An 18884-nucleotide genomic window follows, 5' to 3' on the forward strand; every position below is an offset into this window, starting at 1 on the left:
GCTCCTACTTCTTATGTTCTTATGTTCAAGTCTCTCCTCGTAACTATAGTTTCCCATCCTGGCATCACCCTGGTGAATCTAAAGAAAAAAAAGACTTGCATTTATATAGCACCTTTCACAACCACCGGACGTCGCAAAGCGCTTTACAGCCAATGAAGTACTATTTTGAAGTGGAGTCACTGTTGTAATGTGGGAAACTCAGCAGCCAATTTGCGCACAGCAAGCTCCCACAAACAGCAATGTGATAATGACCAGATAATCTATTTTTGAGGGAGAAATATAGGCCAGGACACCGGGGATAATTCCCTTGCACTTCTTCGAAATAGTGCCATGGGATCTTTTACGCCCACCTGAGAGAGTAGACAGGGCCTTGGTTTAACATCCCATCTGAAAGACGACACCTCCGACAGTGCAGCACTCCCTCAGCACTGCACTGGAGTATCAGCCTAGATTTATGTACCCTGGAGTGGGACTATGAACCCACAACCTTCATGACTTAGATGCAAGTGTGCTACCCACTGAGCCACAGCTGACACTATGACAATCTACACTGTACACTCTCTATGCCTTTAATATCCTTTCTATAATGGGATACCCAAAACTGCACACAGCATGTGATGTGCCAAATAACTGCCTGAATCCATGAGGTTAAAACTTAAAACTAAAGGCTTTTATTAAGTAAGAATCATGGCATCAAGTTAACACAGGGCAACCATCATTCATCAACAACCCAGCCCTTATGAGTAAAACCCAGCTCTTATAAATAAGACTCACACCAATCAGGAGGGTCCATAAAGGCGGAGCTAGGGAGGAACATTAGTGGTTACACCTGTAAAACATTCCAGACATTAACAAGTACAACAACAGACAATCCAGAACACAGAGTTATTTCATCACAGCATGCGAACTGTGGCCTAAACAGTGTTTTGTACAAATGTATCATAACACTTGTACTCAATGCCCCTGAAACTAAAACCTAAACTGCTGTTGGCCTTTTCTGTGGCTTTATTTACCAGAACTCAAAACTTCTGGGAATGATGTATTTGAACACCTGAGCCTCCCTGTTCATCAACATCTTTCCATTCAGTGTATGCTCCCATTCCTTGTTTTCCCTACAAAAATGCATTACCTCACACTGATATCAGATTTAAATACATCTGCTACCTGTCTGCCCATTCCAATAACTTGTCCATATCTTCTTGAAGTATTTTACAGGCACTCTCACAGTACCGAAACCGTTCTTATCAAAGTCACAAATGACATCCTTTGTGACTGTGACCATGGTAAACTATCCCTCTTCATGCTTCTCAACCTATCTGCAGCCTTTGACACAGTTGACCACCCCATCCTCCTCCAACACCTCTCCACCATTGTCCAGCTGGGTGGGACTGCACTCGCCTGGTTCCATTCTTATCTAATTGTAGCCAGAGAATCACCTGCAATGACTTCTCTTCCTACTCCCACATTGTTCCCTCTGGTGTCCCCCAAGGATCTATCCTTGGCCTCCTCCTATTTCTCATCTACACGCTGCTCCTTGGCGACATCATCCGAAAACACAGCGTTGGTTTCCACATGTATGCTGACGACACCCAGCTCTACCTCACTACCTCTTCTCTCGACCCCTCCACTGCCTCCAAATTGTCAGACTGCTTGTCCGACATCCAGTACTGGATGAGCAGAAATTTCCTCCAACTAAATATTGGGAAGACCGAAGCCATTGTGCAGGATTTTCATTGGGCCATGGAGTCGGGATTGGAGGCGTGCGGGGGGGTTAAAATCCCCAAATCGGGGGTCCCGAACCCATCCCACCCCCAACCCGCCTCCATGCCAGTTTCAAAGGAGGCGGGTACCCGCCCCGCACTGGGACCCACCTCCCCGAGGCGGGAAGGGGATTAGTGCCAATTAATTGCCTGTTAACAGGTAGTTAACAGGCAGTTTTTAGCCTAATCCCTATTTTTAATGTTGAAGTGTAAGATTCCCGACGGTTCCAAACCACGCCAAGTTAGAGGAGGCAGACCGTCGGGATGAAGGGCTTGGAGGGGTCGAGATGTCCGGTGTTCAGGTGAGTGATGGGTGCATGAGTGCAAAGGTAAGTGTGTTTGATGTGTGTAAAGTGTTTACAGAAGTTTTACATACCTTTACTTACCTTTACAGCCTTCCTTCCTTCAGATCTCGGGAGTCCCTCATCTCATCGGCACAGAAAGCAGAATGGCTGTGAGCTGTCAAAATCTGCAGCATTCAGCTTTCTGTTCTGGGGTGATCTCTAAATCATCCTGAGAGGAAGGAAATAATTTAGAATACAGATTGTCAGTGTTTGACAACTTCAAACAGCTGTGAAACACTGATATTTCATCTGTCAAGACCTTTTGACAGATGAAATATTAATCTGTGATGTCACCTGTTCCCTGGTGGCCCTTAATTGGCCTGCTGAGCCCACTGGGCGGGCTCAACAAGGTCAATCAAGTCAAAATCGCGTGGGTTGGCTAGAACCCGATGGAGGCGGGACTACAACCCGGAAAGTTGTAGTCCCGCCTCCTACCCGGCTCCTCAATGAAAATCCAGCCCATTGTCTTTGGTCCCCGTCACAAACTACATTCCCAAGCCACCGACACCATCCCTCTCTGTGGCAGCTCTCTGAGGCTGAACCAGACTGTTTGCAATCATGGTGTCATATCTGACCCCGAGATGAAATTCCGACCACATATCTGCGCCATAACTAAGACCGTCTATTTCCACCTCCGTAACATTGCCCATCTCCGCTCTTGCCTCAGCTCATCTGTTGCTGAAACCCTCATCCATGCCTTTGTTACCTCTAGACTTCACTATACCAACGCACTCCTGGCTGGCCTCCCACATTCCACCCTATGTAAACCTGAGGTCATCTAAAACTCTGCTGGCCGTGTCCTAACTCGCACCAAGTCCCGTTCACCCATCACCCCCGTGCTCGCTGACCTACATTGGCTCCCGGTTAAGCAATGCCTCAATTTTAAAATTCTCATTATTGTTTTCAAATCCCTCCATGGCCTCGCCCCTCCCTATCTCTGTAATCTCCTTCAGCCTCACGACCCCCCGAGATATCTGCGCTCCTCAAATTCTGACCTCTTGAGCATCCCCGATTATAATCGCTCAACCATCGGTGGCCGTGCCTTCTGTTACCTAAGTCCTAAGCTCTGGAATTCCCTGCCTAAACCTGTCCGCCTCACTACCTCTCTTTCCTCCTTTAAGACGCTCCTTAAAACTGACCTCTTTGACCAAGCTTTTGGTCACCTGCCCTAATTTCTCCTTATGTGGCTCGATATCAAGTTTTGTTTGATAATCGCTCCTGTGAAGCACCTTGAGCTGTTTTACTACATAAAGGCGCTATACAAATAAATTATATACAAATAAAGACCAAATGTATGACTTTAAAATGGGGACTAACTTAGTTCTGCACCTGGTCCATTTATCCTCTGTCCTCTAACTGATTATCACCTAAAGATTACAATGTGTTGATTTTCCATAGTGGATCGACTAGTATTATATAAAAATATTGCATATGCATGCCCTTCCTGTCCGCAAGTTTTATTCCCTGCTGTTATGATTTTTGGTCATATTTTTATGTCACCATTTAACATAGAAATTGGCAACATGAAGAGTTATAATTGGATGTGCCATGAAAGCCTATAATGTGCCAACATTACTCCTGCTGGTAGAAGGCGCGATAGAGAGCCTCCTGCTCCCATCCTCCAGCTGTGTCTATTGAGCCAGACCAGTCGGCCTCTTGCCTGCCTCTCGTGTCCTCCTGGTGCTTTAAGAGAAGGGAGAACCATCTGTGGCTAACTAAGGAAGTAAAGGATGGTGTCAAATTGAAAACAAAGGCATACAATGTTGCCAAGATTAGTGGAAGGCCAGAAGATTGGGAAATTTTTAAAAACCAGCAAAGGATGACTAAAAAAATAATAAAGAGAGAGAAGATGGATAATGAGAGTAAACTAGCAAGAAATATAAAAACAGATAGTAAGAGCTTGTACAGGTATATAAAAAGGAAGAGAGTAGCTAAAGTAAACGTTGGTCCCTTAGAGGATGAGACTGGGGAATTAATAATGGGGAACAGGGAAATGGCAGAGACTTTGAACAAATATTTTGTATCTGTCTTCACGGTAGAAGACAGTAAAAGCATCCCAATAATGGATAATCAAGGGGCAAAAGGGAGGGAGGAACTTAAAGCAATCACTATCACTAGAGAAAAAGTACTAGGCAAACTAATGGGACTAAAGGCTGACAAGTCACAATATATATAAATGATCTAGACGAGGGAACTATATGTAATATCTCCAAGTTTGCAGTCAACACAAAGCTGGGTGGGCGTGTGTGCTGTGAGGAGGATGCAGAGAAACTCCAGTACGATTTGGACAGGTTGGGTGATTGGCAAATGCAGTATAATGTGGATAAATGCGAGGTTATCCACTTCGGTGGCAAAAACAGGAAGACAGATTATTATCTGAACAGCAATAGATTGGGAAAAGGGGAAGTGCAACGAGACCTGGGTGTCCTTGTGCACCAGTTGCTGAAGGTAAGCATGCAGGTGCAGCAGGCGGTTAAGAAGGCAAATGGTATGTTGGCCTTCATAGCGAGAGGATTCGAGTACAGGAGCAAGGATGTCTTGCTGCAGTTGTACAGGGTCTTGGTGAGACCACACCTTGAGTATTGTGTGCAGTTGTGGTCGCCTTATCTGAGGAAGGATGTTCTTGCCATGGAGAGAGTGCAGCGAAGATTCACCAGACTGATACCTGGGATGGAAGGAATGACGTATGATGAGAGATTGGGTCGATTAGGCTTATATTCGATAGAGTTTAGAAGAATGAGAGGGGATCTCATTGAAACTTATAAAATTCTAACATGACTAGACAGACTAGATGCAGGAAGGATGTTCCCGATGGCGGGGAGTCCAGAACCAGAGGTCACCGTCTAAGGATAAGGGGTAAGCCATTTAGGACTGAGATGAGGAGGAATTTCTTCACCCAGAGAGTGGTGAACCTGTGGAATTCTCTGCCACACAGAGTAGTTGAGGCCAATTCATTAAATATATTCAAGAAGGAGTTGGATATATTTCTTGAGGCTAAAGGGATCAAGGGATATGGGGAGAAAGCAGGGACAGGGTACTGAATTTGAATGATCAGCCATGATCTCATTAAATGGCGGAGCGGGCTCGAGGGGCCGAATGGCCTACTCCTGCTGCTATCTTCTATGTTTCTATATCTATGTTACCTGATGCCCTGCATCCTCAGGTCTTAAAACAAGTGGCTGCATAGATAATGGATGCATTGGTTGTAATCTTCCAAAATTCCCTAGATTCTGGAAAGGTCCCAGCGGATTGGAAAACTGCAAATGTAATGCCCCTATTTAAGAAGGGGGGGAGACAGAAAGCAGGAAACTATAGGCCAGTTAGCCTAACATGTCATTGGAAAAATGCTGGAGGCCATTATTAAGGAAGTAGTAGCAGGACAGTTAGAAAATCATAATACAATCAAGCAGAGTCAGCATGGTTTTATGAAAGGGAAATCGTGTTTGATAAATTTGCTGGAGTTCTTTGAGGATGTAACAAGCAGGGTGGATAAAGGGGAACCAGTAGATGTAGTGTATTTGGATTTCCAGAAGGCATTCGATAAGGTGCCACATAAAAGGTTACTGCACAAGATAAGAGCTCACAGGGTTGGGGGTAATATATTAGCATGGATAGAGAATTGGCTAACTAACAGAAAACAGAGAGTCGGGATAAATGGGTCATTTTCTGGTTGGCAAATGGTAACTAGTGGGGTGGCATAGGGATCAGTGCTGGGGCCTCAACTATTTACTGTTGCTCAGATTTCGCTAGGTGTGCGAAAGATCGAACAAATAGGTTCGCAATTTTTCCTTTTTGGGTTCAAATGTAAGTTTTGTCTGAACAAACACACAGGCAACAGATTTCACGTACAAAGATTTATCTTTAATAAATGCTTAACAAACACCGTTCATTATGTAAAGTACAATTCCAAAATATAAGACTCACAATTTATATTGATATTGGTCCGAGGTGATCAATCTCTGTCCAAACCTCTACGTAGGGTTTCTGTCCCCAGGTCCCTGCTGTCGAGTGTTGCTCCTCGGTCCTTGCTCTCTATCTGGAGTTTTCCCTCCTGGTTTATACTATCCTATAATCTGTCCCATCTCTTTGGTTACACATTTGTTCCTTTATTCCTGCGCCCTGATGATTAGTTTATCCTATTCTACAACCTGTCCCATCTCCTTGATTAGATTACGTCTTACTTCATCCATTTTTCTCCAATTGACCCATTGTTTGTTAACTGGCGTCTGTAGTGACCTCACCTGTGTCTGACAAGGTTACCTATGAGCCCTCTGTTCAGAACATTCCACAGCTGATGCTGAACCTCTGCATTATTTACCCACTATCTCTTACACATGGTGACTCCTTCATTTTATTTCAGTTTTCTTACTTAGACACTACTTCTTCCATTTTCCACATTACAATCTATATTAATGACTTGGATGAAGGGACCGAGTGTAATTTAGCCAAATTTGCTGATGATACAAAGATAGGTGGGAAAGCAAGTTGTGAAGAGGACACAAAGAATCTGCAAAGGGAAATAGACAGGCTACGTGAGTGGGCAAAAATTTGGCAGATGGAGTATAATATGAGAAAGTGTGAGGTTATCCACTTTGGTAAGAAAAATAAAAAAGCAAATTATCATTTAAATGGAAAGAGATTACAAAATGCTGCAGATATCAAAAGTTAGCATGCAGGTACAGCAAGTAATCAGGAAGGCAAATGTAATGTTGGCCTTTATTGCAAGGGGGGATGGAGTATAAAAGTAGGGAAGTCTTGCTACAACTGTACAGGGTATTGGTGAGACCACACCTGGATAACCGTGCAGTTTTGGTCTCCTTATTTATGGGAGGATATACTTGCATTGGAGGCAGTTCAGAGAAGGGTCACGAGGTTGATTCCGGAGATGAAAGGGTTGACTTATGAGGAAAGGTTGAGCAGGTTGGGCCTATACTCATTGGAATTTAGAAGAATGAGAGGTGATCTTATTGAAACATATAAGATACTGAGGGGGCTCGACATGGTAGATGCAGAGAGGATGTTTCCCCTCGTAGGGAAATCTAGAACTCGGGGCATAGTTTCAGAATAAAGGGGGCACCCTTTTAAAATGGAGATGAGGAGGAATTTCTTCTGTCAGAGGGTCGAAAATCTGTGGAATTCTCTACCCCAGAGAGCTGTGGAGGCGGAGTCATTGAATATATTCAAGTCGGAGATAGACAGATTTTTGAACGATAAGGGAGTCAAGGGTTATGGGGAACGGGCTGGGATATGGCTTTGAGGCCAAGATCAGATCAGCCATGATCTCATTAAATGGCGGAGCAGGCTCGAGGGGCCGAATGGCCGACTCCTGCTCCTGTATCTTCTGTTCTTGTTCTTCCTTCATCACCTCTCACAGCCTCAGCTTCTCTTCCATGGTGTCAGCCCTGGCTCAGTGGGCAGCACTCTCGCCTCTGAGTCAGAGGGTCGTGAGTTCAAGTCCCACTCCGGAGACTTGGGCACATAATCAAAACTGATATTCCAGTGCAGTGCTGAGGGAGCGCTGCACTGTCGGAGGGGCAGTGCTGAGGGAGCGTTGCACTGTCGGAGGGGCAGTGCTGAGGGAGCGCTGCACTGTCAGAGGGGCAGTACTGAGGGAGTACCGCACTGTCAGAAGGGCAGTGCTGAGGGAGCGCTGCACTGTCGGAGGGAGCAGTACTGAGGGAGCGCTGCACTGTCGGAGGGGCAGTACTGAGGGAGCGCTGCACTGTCGGAGGGGCAGTACTGAGGGAGCGCTGCACTGTCGGAGGGAGCAGTACTGAGGGAGCGCTGCACTGTCGGAGGGAGCAGTACTGAGGGAGCGCTGCACTGTCGGAGGGTCAGTACTGAGGGAGCGCTGCACTGTCGGAGGGGCAGTACTGAGGGAGCGCTGCACTGTCGGAGGGAGCAGTACTGAGGGAGCGCTGCACTGTCGGAGGGTCAGTGCTGAGGGAGCGCTGCACTGTCGGAGGGGCAGTACTGAGGGAGCGTTGCACTGTCGGAGGGGCAGTACTGAGGGAGTGCTGCACTGTCGGAGGGAACAGTACTGAGGGAGTGCTGCACTGTCGGAGGGGCAGCACTGAGGGAGCGCTGCACTGTCGGAGCGGCAGCACTGAAGGAGCGCTGCACTGTCGGAGGGGCCGTGTTTCAGATGAGACATTAAACAGAGGCCCCGTCTTCCCACTCCAGTGGACATAAAAGATCCTATGGCACTATTTCGAAGAAGAGCAGGGAATTATCCCGGTGTCCTGGCCAATATTTATCCCTCAACCAACATCACTAAAAAACAGATTATCTCATTGCTGTTTGTGGGACCTTGCTGTGCACAAATTGGCTGCTGCATTACAACAGTGACTGCACTTCAAAAAGTATTGGCTGTAAAGTGTTTTGGGACGTCCTGAGATCATGAAAGGTGCTATATAAATGCACGTCTTTCTTTCTTACTTGCCCCCTTCCACAATTTCATTGACAGCTGTCTAATTCTCTTGGCCATCTCTTGCAGCCTCCCGCTGCTCTCCCTTCTCTTGCCCACTTTTCATTGACAATCCTTTCTTCTTCCTGCCTGGCCCCGCATTTTCCCAGCTATCTTCCCATTTGTTAGGTCAGCCCTTGTAGCTTCCCACTGCCGCCCCTTCTGATTGTGTCCACTTTCAGCAGCCACTTCCCTTGTGTCCCGTAAACACGGTGGCATAGTGGTTAGCACTGTTGCCTCACAGCGCCAGGGACCCGGGTTCGAATCCGGCCTCGGGCGACTGTGTGGAGTTTGCACATTCTCCCTGTGTCTGCATGGGTTTCCTCCGGGTGCTCCGGTTTCCTCCCACAGTCCAAAGATGTGCAGGTTAGGTTGATTTGGCTATGATAAATTGACCCTTAGTGTTAGGGGATTAAATACGTGGGGTTACGGGGATAGGGTGGGATATGTGTCGGTGCAGGCTCGATGGGCCGAAATGGCCTCTATCTGCACTGTAGATTCTGCGATTCTGTGATTCTGTGAAACATTGCAGCTCAAAGAGAGACATGGTAAAGAAACAAATGTACCTGAATTAACCTGTGCTTCCATTATTCACAGATGACTGGTATACCTATCCAAGTAGCCAACAGAATGCAAATTAACATTCATGTTGAGTCTATGAAGTACATTATGTAAGTTGCTGACTTTGCTCACTGGGAGATGTGATTGTTTATTTTAGAATGAATGTAAGTATTTGCCAATGATGCAGTCCACCCGCTAACTGAGAGAGTTACTGAGGATATCCACACTACCTGAGAATCTGCTTGGATTCTGAGATTCAATTTCAAAAACTTATATTAAATAATACTTTCATTTATACTCATCACAATGTCTCAAAACGCTTAACACAATTAATTATTTTTGAAGTCCCACTTATTGGCCCAGATCTTGCTGGAGTGGGGCATCTCGCGACCTGCCCCGTTAGTTAGACTTTTTCCTGCACCCTTCAGCTCGAAATGTCTTTGCCCTGTAACTTGCTGGAAGTGCGAGCTGATAACGGTGAGGCATCTGAGACCGCGGTGAACGACGGGACCAACCGTGTCTCTCCTTCACCAATGAGATGTAAGGATTGAGAAGGAAACAGAGGAACGACTGAGAAGGACATCGGGTGAATTAGAGTCAAATCAGGTATAGAAAGAGAAGCAAAGAGAGGGAAAGAAAGATTGGATTCAGAGAGAAAAAAAGAGACAGAAAGGAAAAGTAAGAAAAAAATTAAAATTTAAAATTTGACATTTTAAAAACTTGTAAGAAGAATTTACTATATGCAGCAGTGAGACGGAACAGTTTAAATTGTTCCCCTTCTGGGTCAGAGAGGTTGCATTGCATGAACAATTATCACTTCATTGAAAAGGTACTTACGTTCTTAATTACCAGCCCTGACTTTCTGCGGTGAATTTAATGGGCAATTAATGTGCAAATCCAGCAAGTTCTTAAAAATAACGGGGAGGCTGAGGGCGAGAGGTCGTTTGTGTAAATCAACCAGCAAGTTCTGGAGGTTCGCAACTCACGGTGTATCTCTTCATCCCCTGAACTTGCTGGCCATTAACAGCAGCATGTGTCGTTAACACACCGTTATTTTTCCAGCAAGATTTTGCCCATAAACACATCAAAGTGATATAATATACAAACCACAAATGAGCCTGTATCATTCCATAGGCAGCGACGTTAGAAAACTACTAGGCACTTGGTCTAAGCGTTAAACAAAGCTTTAATCAACTGTTTCACAACATGGAGGTCTAGTTCTGTCCTTCACTAGTTCCTGTTAAGAATGTTCTGCGCAAGCTGGGCCCGTGCCCGAGTATTTATACTCTCACTGGACAGCGCCACCCACAGGCCGCTCAGTATTATTTCATAAGTCTTTCTTTCATGAATGACTGATTCATGTCAGGTAGTATATGATGCACAGAGTAAATTGTAACCAATTGCACAGTATTGCTGATGATTGACTAGACAATTGGACAGGCGGACCACTCACTGGGGGCTGAGTTTCTGACCGCTTGATTGCAGATGTCTAATGGGTAGGTTGGTGCTGTGTTGACATCTAGTTCACTTTTGACTATTGTACTTTGATTGTCATTTCACTGCCCCAGTTGTGAAACAAAGAGTTTTGGCCATTAATCCTGACGTCAGCGCTGGGATCCACCAGGCAGGAAGCTTTGCCTCTAACCCTGCCGGAGTATCCAGAGTCAGCGGGATGCTACCTGTTTAGCATAAATCCAGCGGGTGCCCACACCACTACAGGCACAGCTGAGGCACCAACCAGTGCAGGGGATGGGGCATTGCAGTTACAGGGCTGGAGCAAAAGATTTAAGGCAATGGGGCTGATCTCCTACCTGCAGCTTGTCCATTTCCTGGGGGATCTCAGCCAGTATCCAGACCTGGAGCTTCAAGTGGGCCCCAGTTCTGCCAGCCGGGAGGCCAGCACGCCCCCTTTCACATGTCGTTCTGGCTGCACCGTGGATCCCAGGCTGGAGCCCAGAAAACTCCCAACCTGGGAGCGCCTTCCCATGGGCACGCCCCTCCGCCCCTCTGTTGTAAGAGACCATGTTTGAGGTGGATGGAAATTCCACCCCAAACTGAATCCCCCCCCGGACACTCAGTGATAGGGCCAGGACCTGGCTTGTCCAGTTCCTAAATCATGGGTCTTAGACGGGTGTGCACCAGACTGGTGTGATGAGCAGGAGCAATTGCGAGTGAGAGAATTACAGAGAATTACATCAGATATACGGCACAGAAACAGGCCATTTGGCCCCACCAGTCCATGCCGGCGTTTATGCTCCACTCGAGCCTCCTCCCGTCTTTCCTCATCTAACTCTATCAGCGTAACCCTCGATTCCCTTCTCCCTCATGTGCTTGTCCAGCCTCTCCTTAAATGCATCGATACTATTCGCTTCAACCACTCCCTGTAGCAGAGAGTTCCACATTCTCACCACTCTCTGGGTAAAGAAGTTTCTTCTGAATTCCCTATTGGATTTCTTGGTGACTATCTTATATTGATGGCCTCTAGTAATGCTCTTCCCCACAAGTGGAAACATTCTCTCTCTATCCAATCTATCAAAACCTTTCATAATTTTAAAGACCTCTATTAGGTCACCCCTCAGCCTTCTTTTTTCAAGAGAAAAGAGACCCAGCCTGTTCATCCTTTCCTGATACGTACACCCTCGCATTTCTGGTATCATCCTTGTAAATCTTCTCTGCACCCTCTCCAGTGCCTCAATATCCTTTTTATAATATGGCGACCAGAACTGTACACAGTACTCCAAGTGTGGTCTAACCAAGGTTCGATACAGGTTTAGCATAACTTCCCTACTTTTCAATTCTATCCCTCGAGAAATAAACCCTAGTGCTTGGTTTGCTTGTTAACATGTGTCGCAAGTTTTAGTGATTTGTGTACTTGCACTCCGAGATCCTTTTATTCCTCTACCCCATTTAGATTTTTATTTTCCAAGTAATATGTGACCTCCTTATTTTTCTTATCAAAATGTAATACCTCACATTTATCTGTGTTGAAATTCATTTGCCAATTATTTGCCCATTCTGCAAATTTATTAATGTCTTCCTGTAATTTGTTGCAGTCCTCCTCAGTATTGACTATTCCCCCCAATTTGGTGTCATCCGCAAATTTAGGAATTGTGTTTTTGATTCCAAAGTCTAAATCATTAATATAAATTGTGAACAATTTCTTATATGCAGTAGATTGTCACCTATAGTGAACACCAGGTATTCTAATGCATCATTTTCAATATCTTCGTTTACAGCCAAACCGGTCAAACAAGGACAATGATTTTACCAGTTACCTTTTTAAATCAGGTAGGTTACGTGATTTTTTTTAGGTTGCATGTTAATTACTGCACTAATGTCACATCTCCCATTCCCATTTCCCATGCCAGCTATCCTATGTTCTTTCTGAGTGAGGTTGACAATTTGGTGGCAATTTGTGAGCAGTTTTGTTAAATACCACAAAATAATTTAGCAGCAGTTTGCATTTCTAGAGCACTCCTTATGTCCGAAAGGTATCTCAAAGTACTTCAGAGTTAGGAGGAAGAAGAAAGAAAGACTTGCATTTCTCCAGCGCCTTTCATGACCACCGGACGTCTCAAAGCGCTTTACATCCAATTAAGTATTTTTGAAGTGTAGTCACTGTTGTAATGTAGGAAACACGGCAGTTAATTTGCACACAGCAAGCTCCCACAAACAGCCATGAGATAATGACCAGATAATCTGTTTTTAGTGATGTTGATTGAGGGATAAATATTGACCCCAGGACAAGCTCCCCTGCTCTTCTTCAAAATAGTGCTATGGAATCTTTTACGTCCACCTGAGAGAGCAGACAAGGCCTCAGTTTAATGTCTCACCCGAAAGATGGCACCTCTGACACTGTAGCACTCCCTCAGTACTGCACTGGAGTGTCAGCCTGGATTTTTGTGCTCAAGTCCCTGGAGTGGGACTTGAACCCACAACCTTCTGACTCTGAGGCGAGGGTGGTACCAACTGAGCCACAGTTGACATGAGGCACTGCTAACCAGGAAGGTGAAAGGGAGCAATGGAGAGTGTTCGGGTGAGGGAACTAATAACTGTATTGAAAGGACTTGGAAAACAGGCGAGGAAGTGCAAGGCAGAGGGAACTGGGTATATAGTTTGGGGGCAAGAATGCTATGTCTGAATGAGCAAAGGCAGTGGGAAGTGGAAAGCAAGGAGAAGTTTGGCGGTGGAGGAGGAAGAAGCACATGCAAGAAAATAGGATGGTGGGGGGGGAAGGCCATGGAGGGATTTGAAACATACTTGCTGGAACTTGGGAAAGCAGTGGAGCTTGAAGAGCTAGGGAGTTAGTGCAGGGGAAGTTGAGGAATGAAGCATTGTGGATGAGTTGAAGCTTGTGGCTAGTTGGGGCGGGCGAGTGTTGGAGACGCCAAAGCTCAAAGTGACAAATGCCTGGACTAGGGTTCTGACAGCAGAGGTGGGTAATATGGAGCAGAGATGCAGGGGTGGAAGGAAGCAGTCTTTGTAGCAGGGTTAATGTGGGAAATGAAGCTGAGGTTAGTGTATTGATTTCTTTGTGGGTTCAATGACGAGACATTTATGAAAGAAGATGTCTTTTAATCTAAGTCTGTTCAACTCTTTATACAGCATTTACAGGAGACACGATGCTAGTGATGCATCTAGAACGAAACTGAAACTAAACCCACTGCCTTGCTTCTCTCGGTCACATGCCCTCTGCTGGTCAGGCACAAGCAATCAATACATGCAAACATGCTATTAAGGCATCATAATCGAACAGGCAAATACCATCTCTATTTGCTGATATCATTACAGTTAGGGTGAAGCAGAGCAGCAAGGCTCCACCGTCCTCAGCTTACCCTGAGCTGGCAAACCATGGGGACTAAAGGAGGCAAGGCCGGAGCTAAGTAGATGTGCTGGTGGGAAACAAAAACAAGGGTTTCAGTTTTCTTGGTGTTTGGGTTGGAGGAGTTTTGTTGAATCCAAGGCCGCAATTTTCTGCGTCGAGGCGGCTTGGGAGCGGGTCAGCTGGTTTCCGGGTTCCAGTCCCGCCCCCAGCTGCATCCGGCCCACAGACGTAATTTTATGTCAATTGGCCTTGTTAAGCCCACCCTGCGGGCTTGCCGGCCAATTAAGAAGAAGCCAGTCAGATGATGTAATTTGATGATGTGTCATCTGCCAGTTTTCTTAAAGGGACCACACACAATTATTTTTGACAGCTCATTTCTCAGTGTTTGACAGCATTGAGGTGCACAAAGGTGAACTCTTGCACCCAGGCTCTCCAGTGACTTCCTCCTTAGACTAGAACAGATAGCAGCTGCAGGTGAGGTTACAGAAGCGATCTGTCACTGGTGAGAAAGGTGGAACTACACATACAATTCAAAACTTGTTACCTACAGAAAAGTCTAAATGCATTAAAAATGAATTTCCCAACATTTTCTTACTTCTGAAACTCACCAGTGCACCATTGGATCCTTCACACCACTTCTGCAGCAGTCATCAATGCAGAAACATTACAGCAGACTCACAACACGCCACACTTACCTGGCGTGGTGTCTGGACATTGGGAAGTCCGAAGTAAAAGTGTCAAAATTGAATAAAGCCTGTTAACTAGCAATTAAGTGGCTATAATCCTCTTCCTGCCACTAGGTGTCGGGTCCATGTGCAAATTGGGGACCCGATACTTGGGAAGATTGATTGGAGGTGGGTTGACAGCGGGTTTCTGACCTGTCAATCTTTGCGATTTTGCCAGCAGTCCCGCCTCCAAACACGCCCCCTAAATTCCTGCCCAAGTCTTAATTGTTGGGTATGCAGTTGGAAAGGGTAGTAACAGCTATTTTATCAATAAGGAAGCAGAGAGATAGAGCTGGGTGTTGTCACTATACTTAGAATGTACAGCACAGACACAGACCGTACAGCCCAACCGCTCTATGCCAGTGTTTCTGTTCCACAAGTGCCTCCTTCCTCTAACCCTGTGCGGAGTCTGACTGAAATGCTTCTGAATGATCAAACCAACAGGATAACATGTCCCTAAAGATGGATTTTTATGACAATCCAGTAGTTACATGGTCACCATTATTGATACTAACTTTTTATTCATTTAACTGAATTTGAATTTCCCTAGCTGTCTGTGATGGGACTTGAATTAATATATCTCTGAATCATTAGGCCAGGCCTCTGGATTACCAGTCCAGTAACATAACCACTATGCTACTGGTTCCCTGCTGAGAGAGGCTGGCGCTCTCAATGGTGTTAAAAGTGGCATAAAGTTTGAGGAGGATGAAAAGAGACAACCACGGTCAGAGTTTCTCACAAAGTCATTTGTCCTTTTGCTGTATTAGTGCTTTGGAAACCAGATTGGTTGGTCTTGAGTAAGGAATGGTGCAAGAGGTGTGAGCATAGTTGTGAGGCAACGGCCTATTCCACGACCTTGGAAAGAATGTTGGAAGTAGAGAAGTGGTTGAAGTGAATGGAAGGGTGCAAAGGGTGAGTTTCTTGAGTGAAAGTGTGATAATGATGTTATTGAAGGAGCCATGGACACTGCCAGAAGAAAGAGAGAGGTTGAGCATAAAATCCAGGCTGCTGCTTCAGCGCAGTGCTGAGGGAGTACTGCCTTGTTGGAGGTGCCGTCTTTCAGATGAGACATTTAATTGACATGCCATCTGCCCTCTCAGGTGAACGTAAAAGATCCCATCCAAAGATGTGCGGGTTAGGTTGATTGGCTATGATAAATTGACCCTTAGTGTTAGGGGGATTAAATACGTGGGGTTACAGGGATAGGGTGGGATATGTGTTGGTGTAGGGGTTACGGGGATCGGGTGGGATATGTGTCGGTGCAGGCTCGATGGGCCGAAATGGCCTCTATCTGCACTGTGGGATTTCTGTGATTCTGTGATTCTGTGAATATTCAAAGCAGAGCAGGAGATTTCTCTGTGTCCTGCCCAATATTTTATCCTTCAACCAAATCCACTAAAAACGTATTAACTGGCCAGTCATCTCATTGCTGTCTGGGACCTTACTGTGCGCAATTTGGCTGCCGCTTTTTGTCAACAAAACTAACTGCGGACTACAATTCAAAAATTATTAATTAGCTGTAAAGCACTTTTGGGGAGTCCTGAAGAAGTGAAAAAATCTATATAAATGGAAGTTTATTTTCTGATCTGCAGGGCAGCAATAAGCCTCATCATTGGATGAATGTGTTGAGAGCTGAGGGGCAGAAATAGCAGAGCTAGGTCAGAGCTTACATAGAGTGACATGGAATATACAGCGCACAAACAGGCCATTCGGCCCAACTACCCTGCACGAGTCTCCTCCCATTCCATCTGCCTCATCTCAGCCTTTCAGCATATCTTTCTATTCCCTTTTCTCTCATGTACTCGTCTAGTTTCCTTTTGAAAGCATCTAAGCTATTTGCCTCAACCATTACCTGTGGTAGCGAGTTCCACATTCTAACCACGCTCTGAGTAAAGAAATTTCTCCTTGTTTTCCTATCAGATTTGTTAGTAACTGTCTTGTATTTATGGCCCCTAGTTTTAGATTCTCCCACAAGTGGAAACAGTCTCTCCACATCTACTCTGTCCAACCCATTCATAGTTTTAAAGACTTCTATCAGGTCCCCTCTAAGTCTTCTCTTTTCTAAAGAAAAAAGCTCCAACCTGTTCAATCTTTTCCAATAACTATAATCTCTCAGTTCTGCTACCATCTTTGTAAATCTTTTTTGCACTTTCTCCAGTGCTTCTATGTCCTTTTTATAGCATGGAGATCAGAACTGTGCCCAGTACACAGTGTGGCCTGACCAGGGTCCTACACAAGATTAACATAACTTCACTATTTTTGAATTCTGTACCCCTAGAAATAAATCCCAGTGCTTTGTTAGCATTTTTAATTGCTTTGTTGACCTGTGATGCTGCTTTTAATGATTTGTGTAGCAGTAGATTTCTTTGCCTCTACCCCATTTAGACGCTTATTTTCCAAGCAGTGTGTGGCCACATCTCAGTCCTAAATGGCCAGCCCCATTCATGTAGAGTTCATGTAAAGAGCCTGAATAAGTGGATGGATTCACATAAGGGCGGCTTCATATTGGACAGATCATAATCCCAGTGTTTGCTGTCAGCGCATGGCCAAGCCTTGCTATCCAGCCAGGCACTGATGGAGAACTATTGGAGTCAAGGCAAGACAAGGGTGGCATTTGGTAAAAGGGATAATGTACACTTGCCCCTTGCACAGAAGAGTCTTAGTGATATTATGTTGTACTTTTCCCTCATTTGTCTATCAGAGCGTCTTAATTGATGACAAATCAGCAGCCAAACTGAAATGGGCACTTCGTAAAATGGCTGTCGTGATCTACATTCCTCATGTTATCCTGGCGATTGGAATCTTGCTTTTCCTGACTTCTATTATCCTAGCCTTTGTTGAATGCAGACGCAAAGAGAATAAGGTGCATTTATATTTATTACCAGAATTATTTATGTCATATCATTGAAGATTTATTTCTTGCATTGTACATCAAAAGCTTATGTAATAACCAGTCAGAGATAAAGCTCATTCACTATTTTAGTTGACTGACAGCTTTCAGTGAAAGGCACTCGAGCGCTTGACTTGAGATTTCAATATCACATTTTGTCTTCAAAGCATTTATTTGAAGGTCAATAAGATATTAAATATTGTAAATTTTACATTTTTACTGACTTAAAAAGACTGTACGTATAACCTCTTCCTTTGGTTACTTTAGGATTTTACACCTGTAATTGTAAAGCTGTCGGAGACTGAAACACGCTGAAGAAGGAGATCCAGCCAGGATGTGTTGCTGCAATTAAAGCAATGCTTTGTTGAGTGATTGAGTCTATGATTTTGACAGCTGACAAAAATAAACGGAGCCTTCGATTGACCAACTATATAATAACAGGACCCGGTTACCACTAATGTGAAATGTGATTCTGTCGGTTCTCCCGAACCTGCTATTCCTGTTACTAATACAGGACACCTTGGAATAACTTCACTCTTAAAATAATACTCGTTTAAAAATAACTGCCGATCATGCTGAAACAATAGCAATGCTTTGATTGGATGCTTGGTGCAATCAATTTAAGCATTTATTATTATTTCTAATTGCTCTCTCTGCGCACTTTCCATTGCTCACACAACGATAGTCTTTAGTTTCAAGTCTGTAGGGATGGAAATGCGCCTCGGGCAGTGGGGCAAACTGGGCAGTATCGGATGGGCTGCCGGTTATACACAACATCTGATGGTCAGTTCCATCATTGCAGTCAATGTAGCTGAATACCAGCCACTGTGTATAACCAGCGGCCGATCCCCTAACGCCCGGTTTGCCCCACCGCCTGAGGCCCATTTCTAGGCCCGGCATGTTTTACTCTATTGTACCAATCTAACAGCAGCGATGGACTCTGTCGAGCTTCTACTATGGTAACTGTTGTTTTGACGCTTGAAATTTGCCTTTGTGTTTCTTGGATCCACAAGTAAAACAAAACTTCAGTGAGTGGCTTATTCTAAAATGTTAGCATTTAATTATTAATTTATTCTGTCATTGTCTCTGTCATTTCTCTACGTGATACACTGGGCTGGATTTTCATTGAGGAGTCGGGTAGGAGGCGGGACTACAACTTTCGGGGTTGTAGTTCCGCCTCCATCGAGATGCGGCCAATCCACGCGATTTTGACTTGATTGACCTTGTTGAGCCCGCCCAGTGGGCTCAGCAGGCCAATTAAGGGCCACCCGGCAACAGGTGACGTCACAGACTGAAATTTCATCTGTCAAGAG

The 18884-nt window shown here is 45.0% G+C and overlaps 1 protein-coding gene across 2 annotated transcripts in view; it reads left to right on the forward strand.

Moving 5' to 3' along the window:
• Positions 1 to 18604, forward strand: part of LOC147107295 (lysosome membrane protein 2-like) — a 92911-nt gene extending 74307 nt beyond the window's left edge. For both annotated transcript variants that reach the window (XM_086006178.1, XM_086006177.1), the window contains exons 9-12: positions 9168 to 9241; positions 12368 to 12419; positions 17383 to 17544; positions 17839 to 18604. In XM_086006178.1, coding sequence (XP_085862304.1) covers positions 9168 to 9241; positions 12368 to 12419; positions 17383 to 17544; positions 17839 to 17886 — 336 coding nt within the window. In that variant the 3' untranslated portion in view covers positions 17887 to 18604. The remainder of the gene's footprint in view (positions 1 to 9167; positions 9242 to 12367; positions 12420 to 17382; positions 17545 to 17838) is intronic.
• The last annotated feature ends 280 nt before the right edge of the window (positions 18605 to 18884 follow it).

Source organism: Somniosus microcephalus, chromosome 14 (assembly GCF_052327205.1).
Source record: "Somniosus microcephalus isolate GS21.2 chromosome 14, FLI_Smic_1.0, whole genome shotgun sequence".
Classification (NCBI taxonomy): Eukaryota; Metazoa; Chordata; class Chondrichthyes; order Squaliformes; family Somniosidae; genus Somniosus; species Somniosus microcephalus.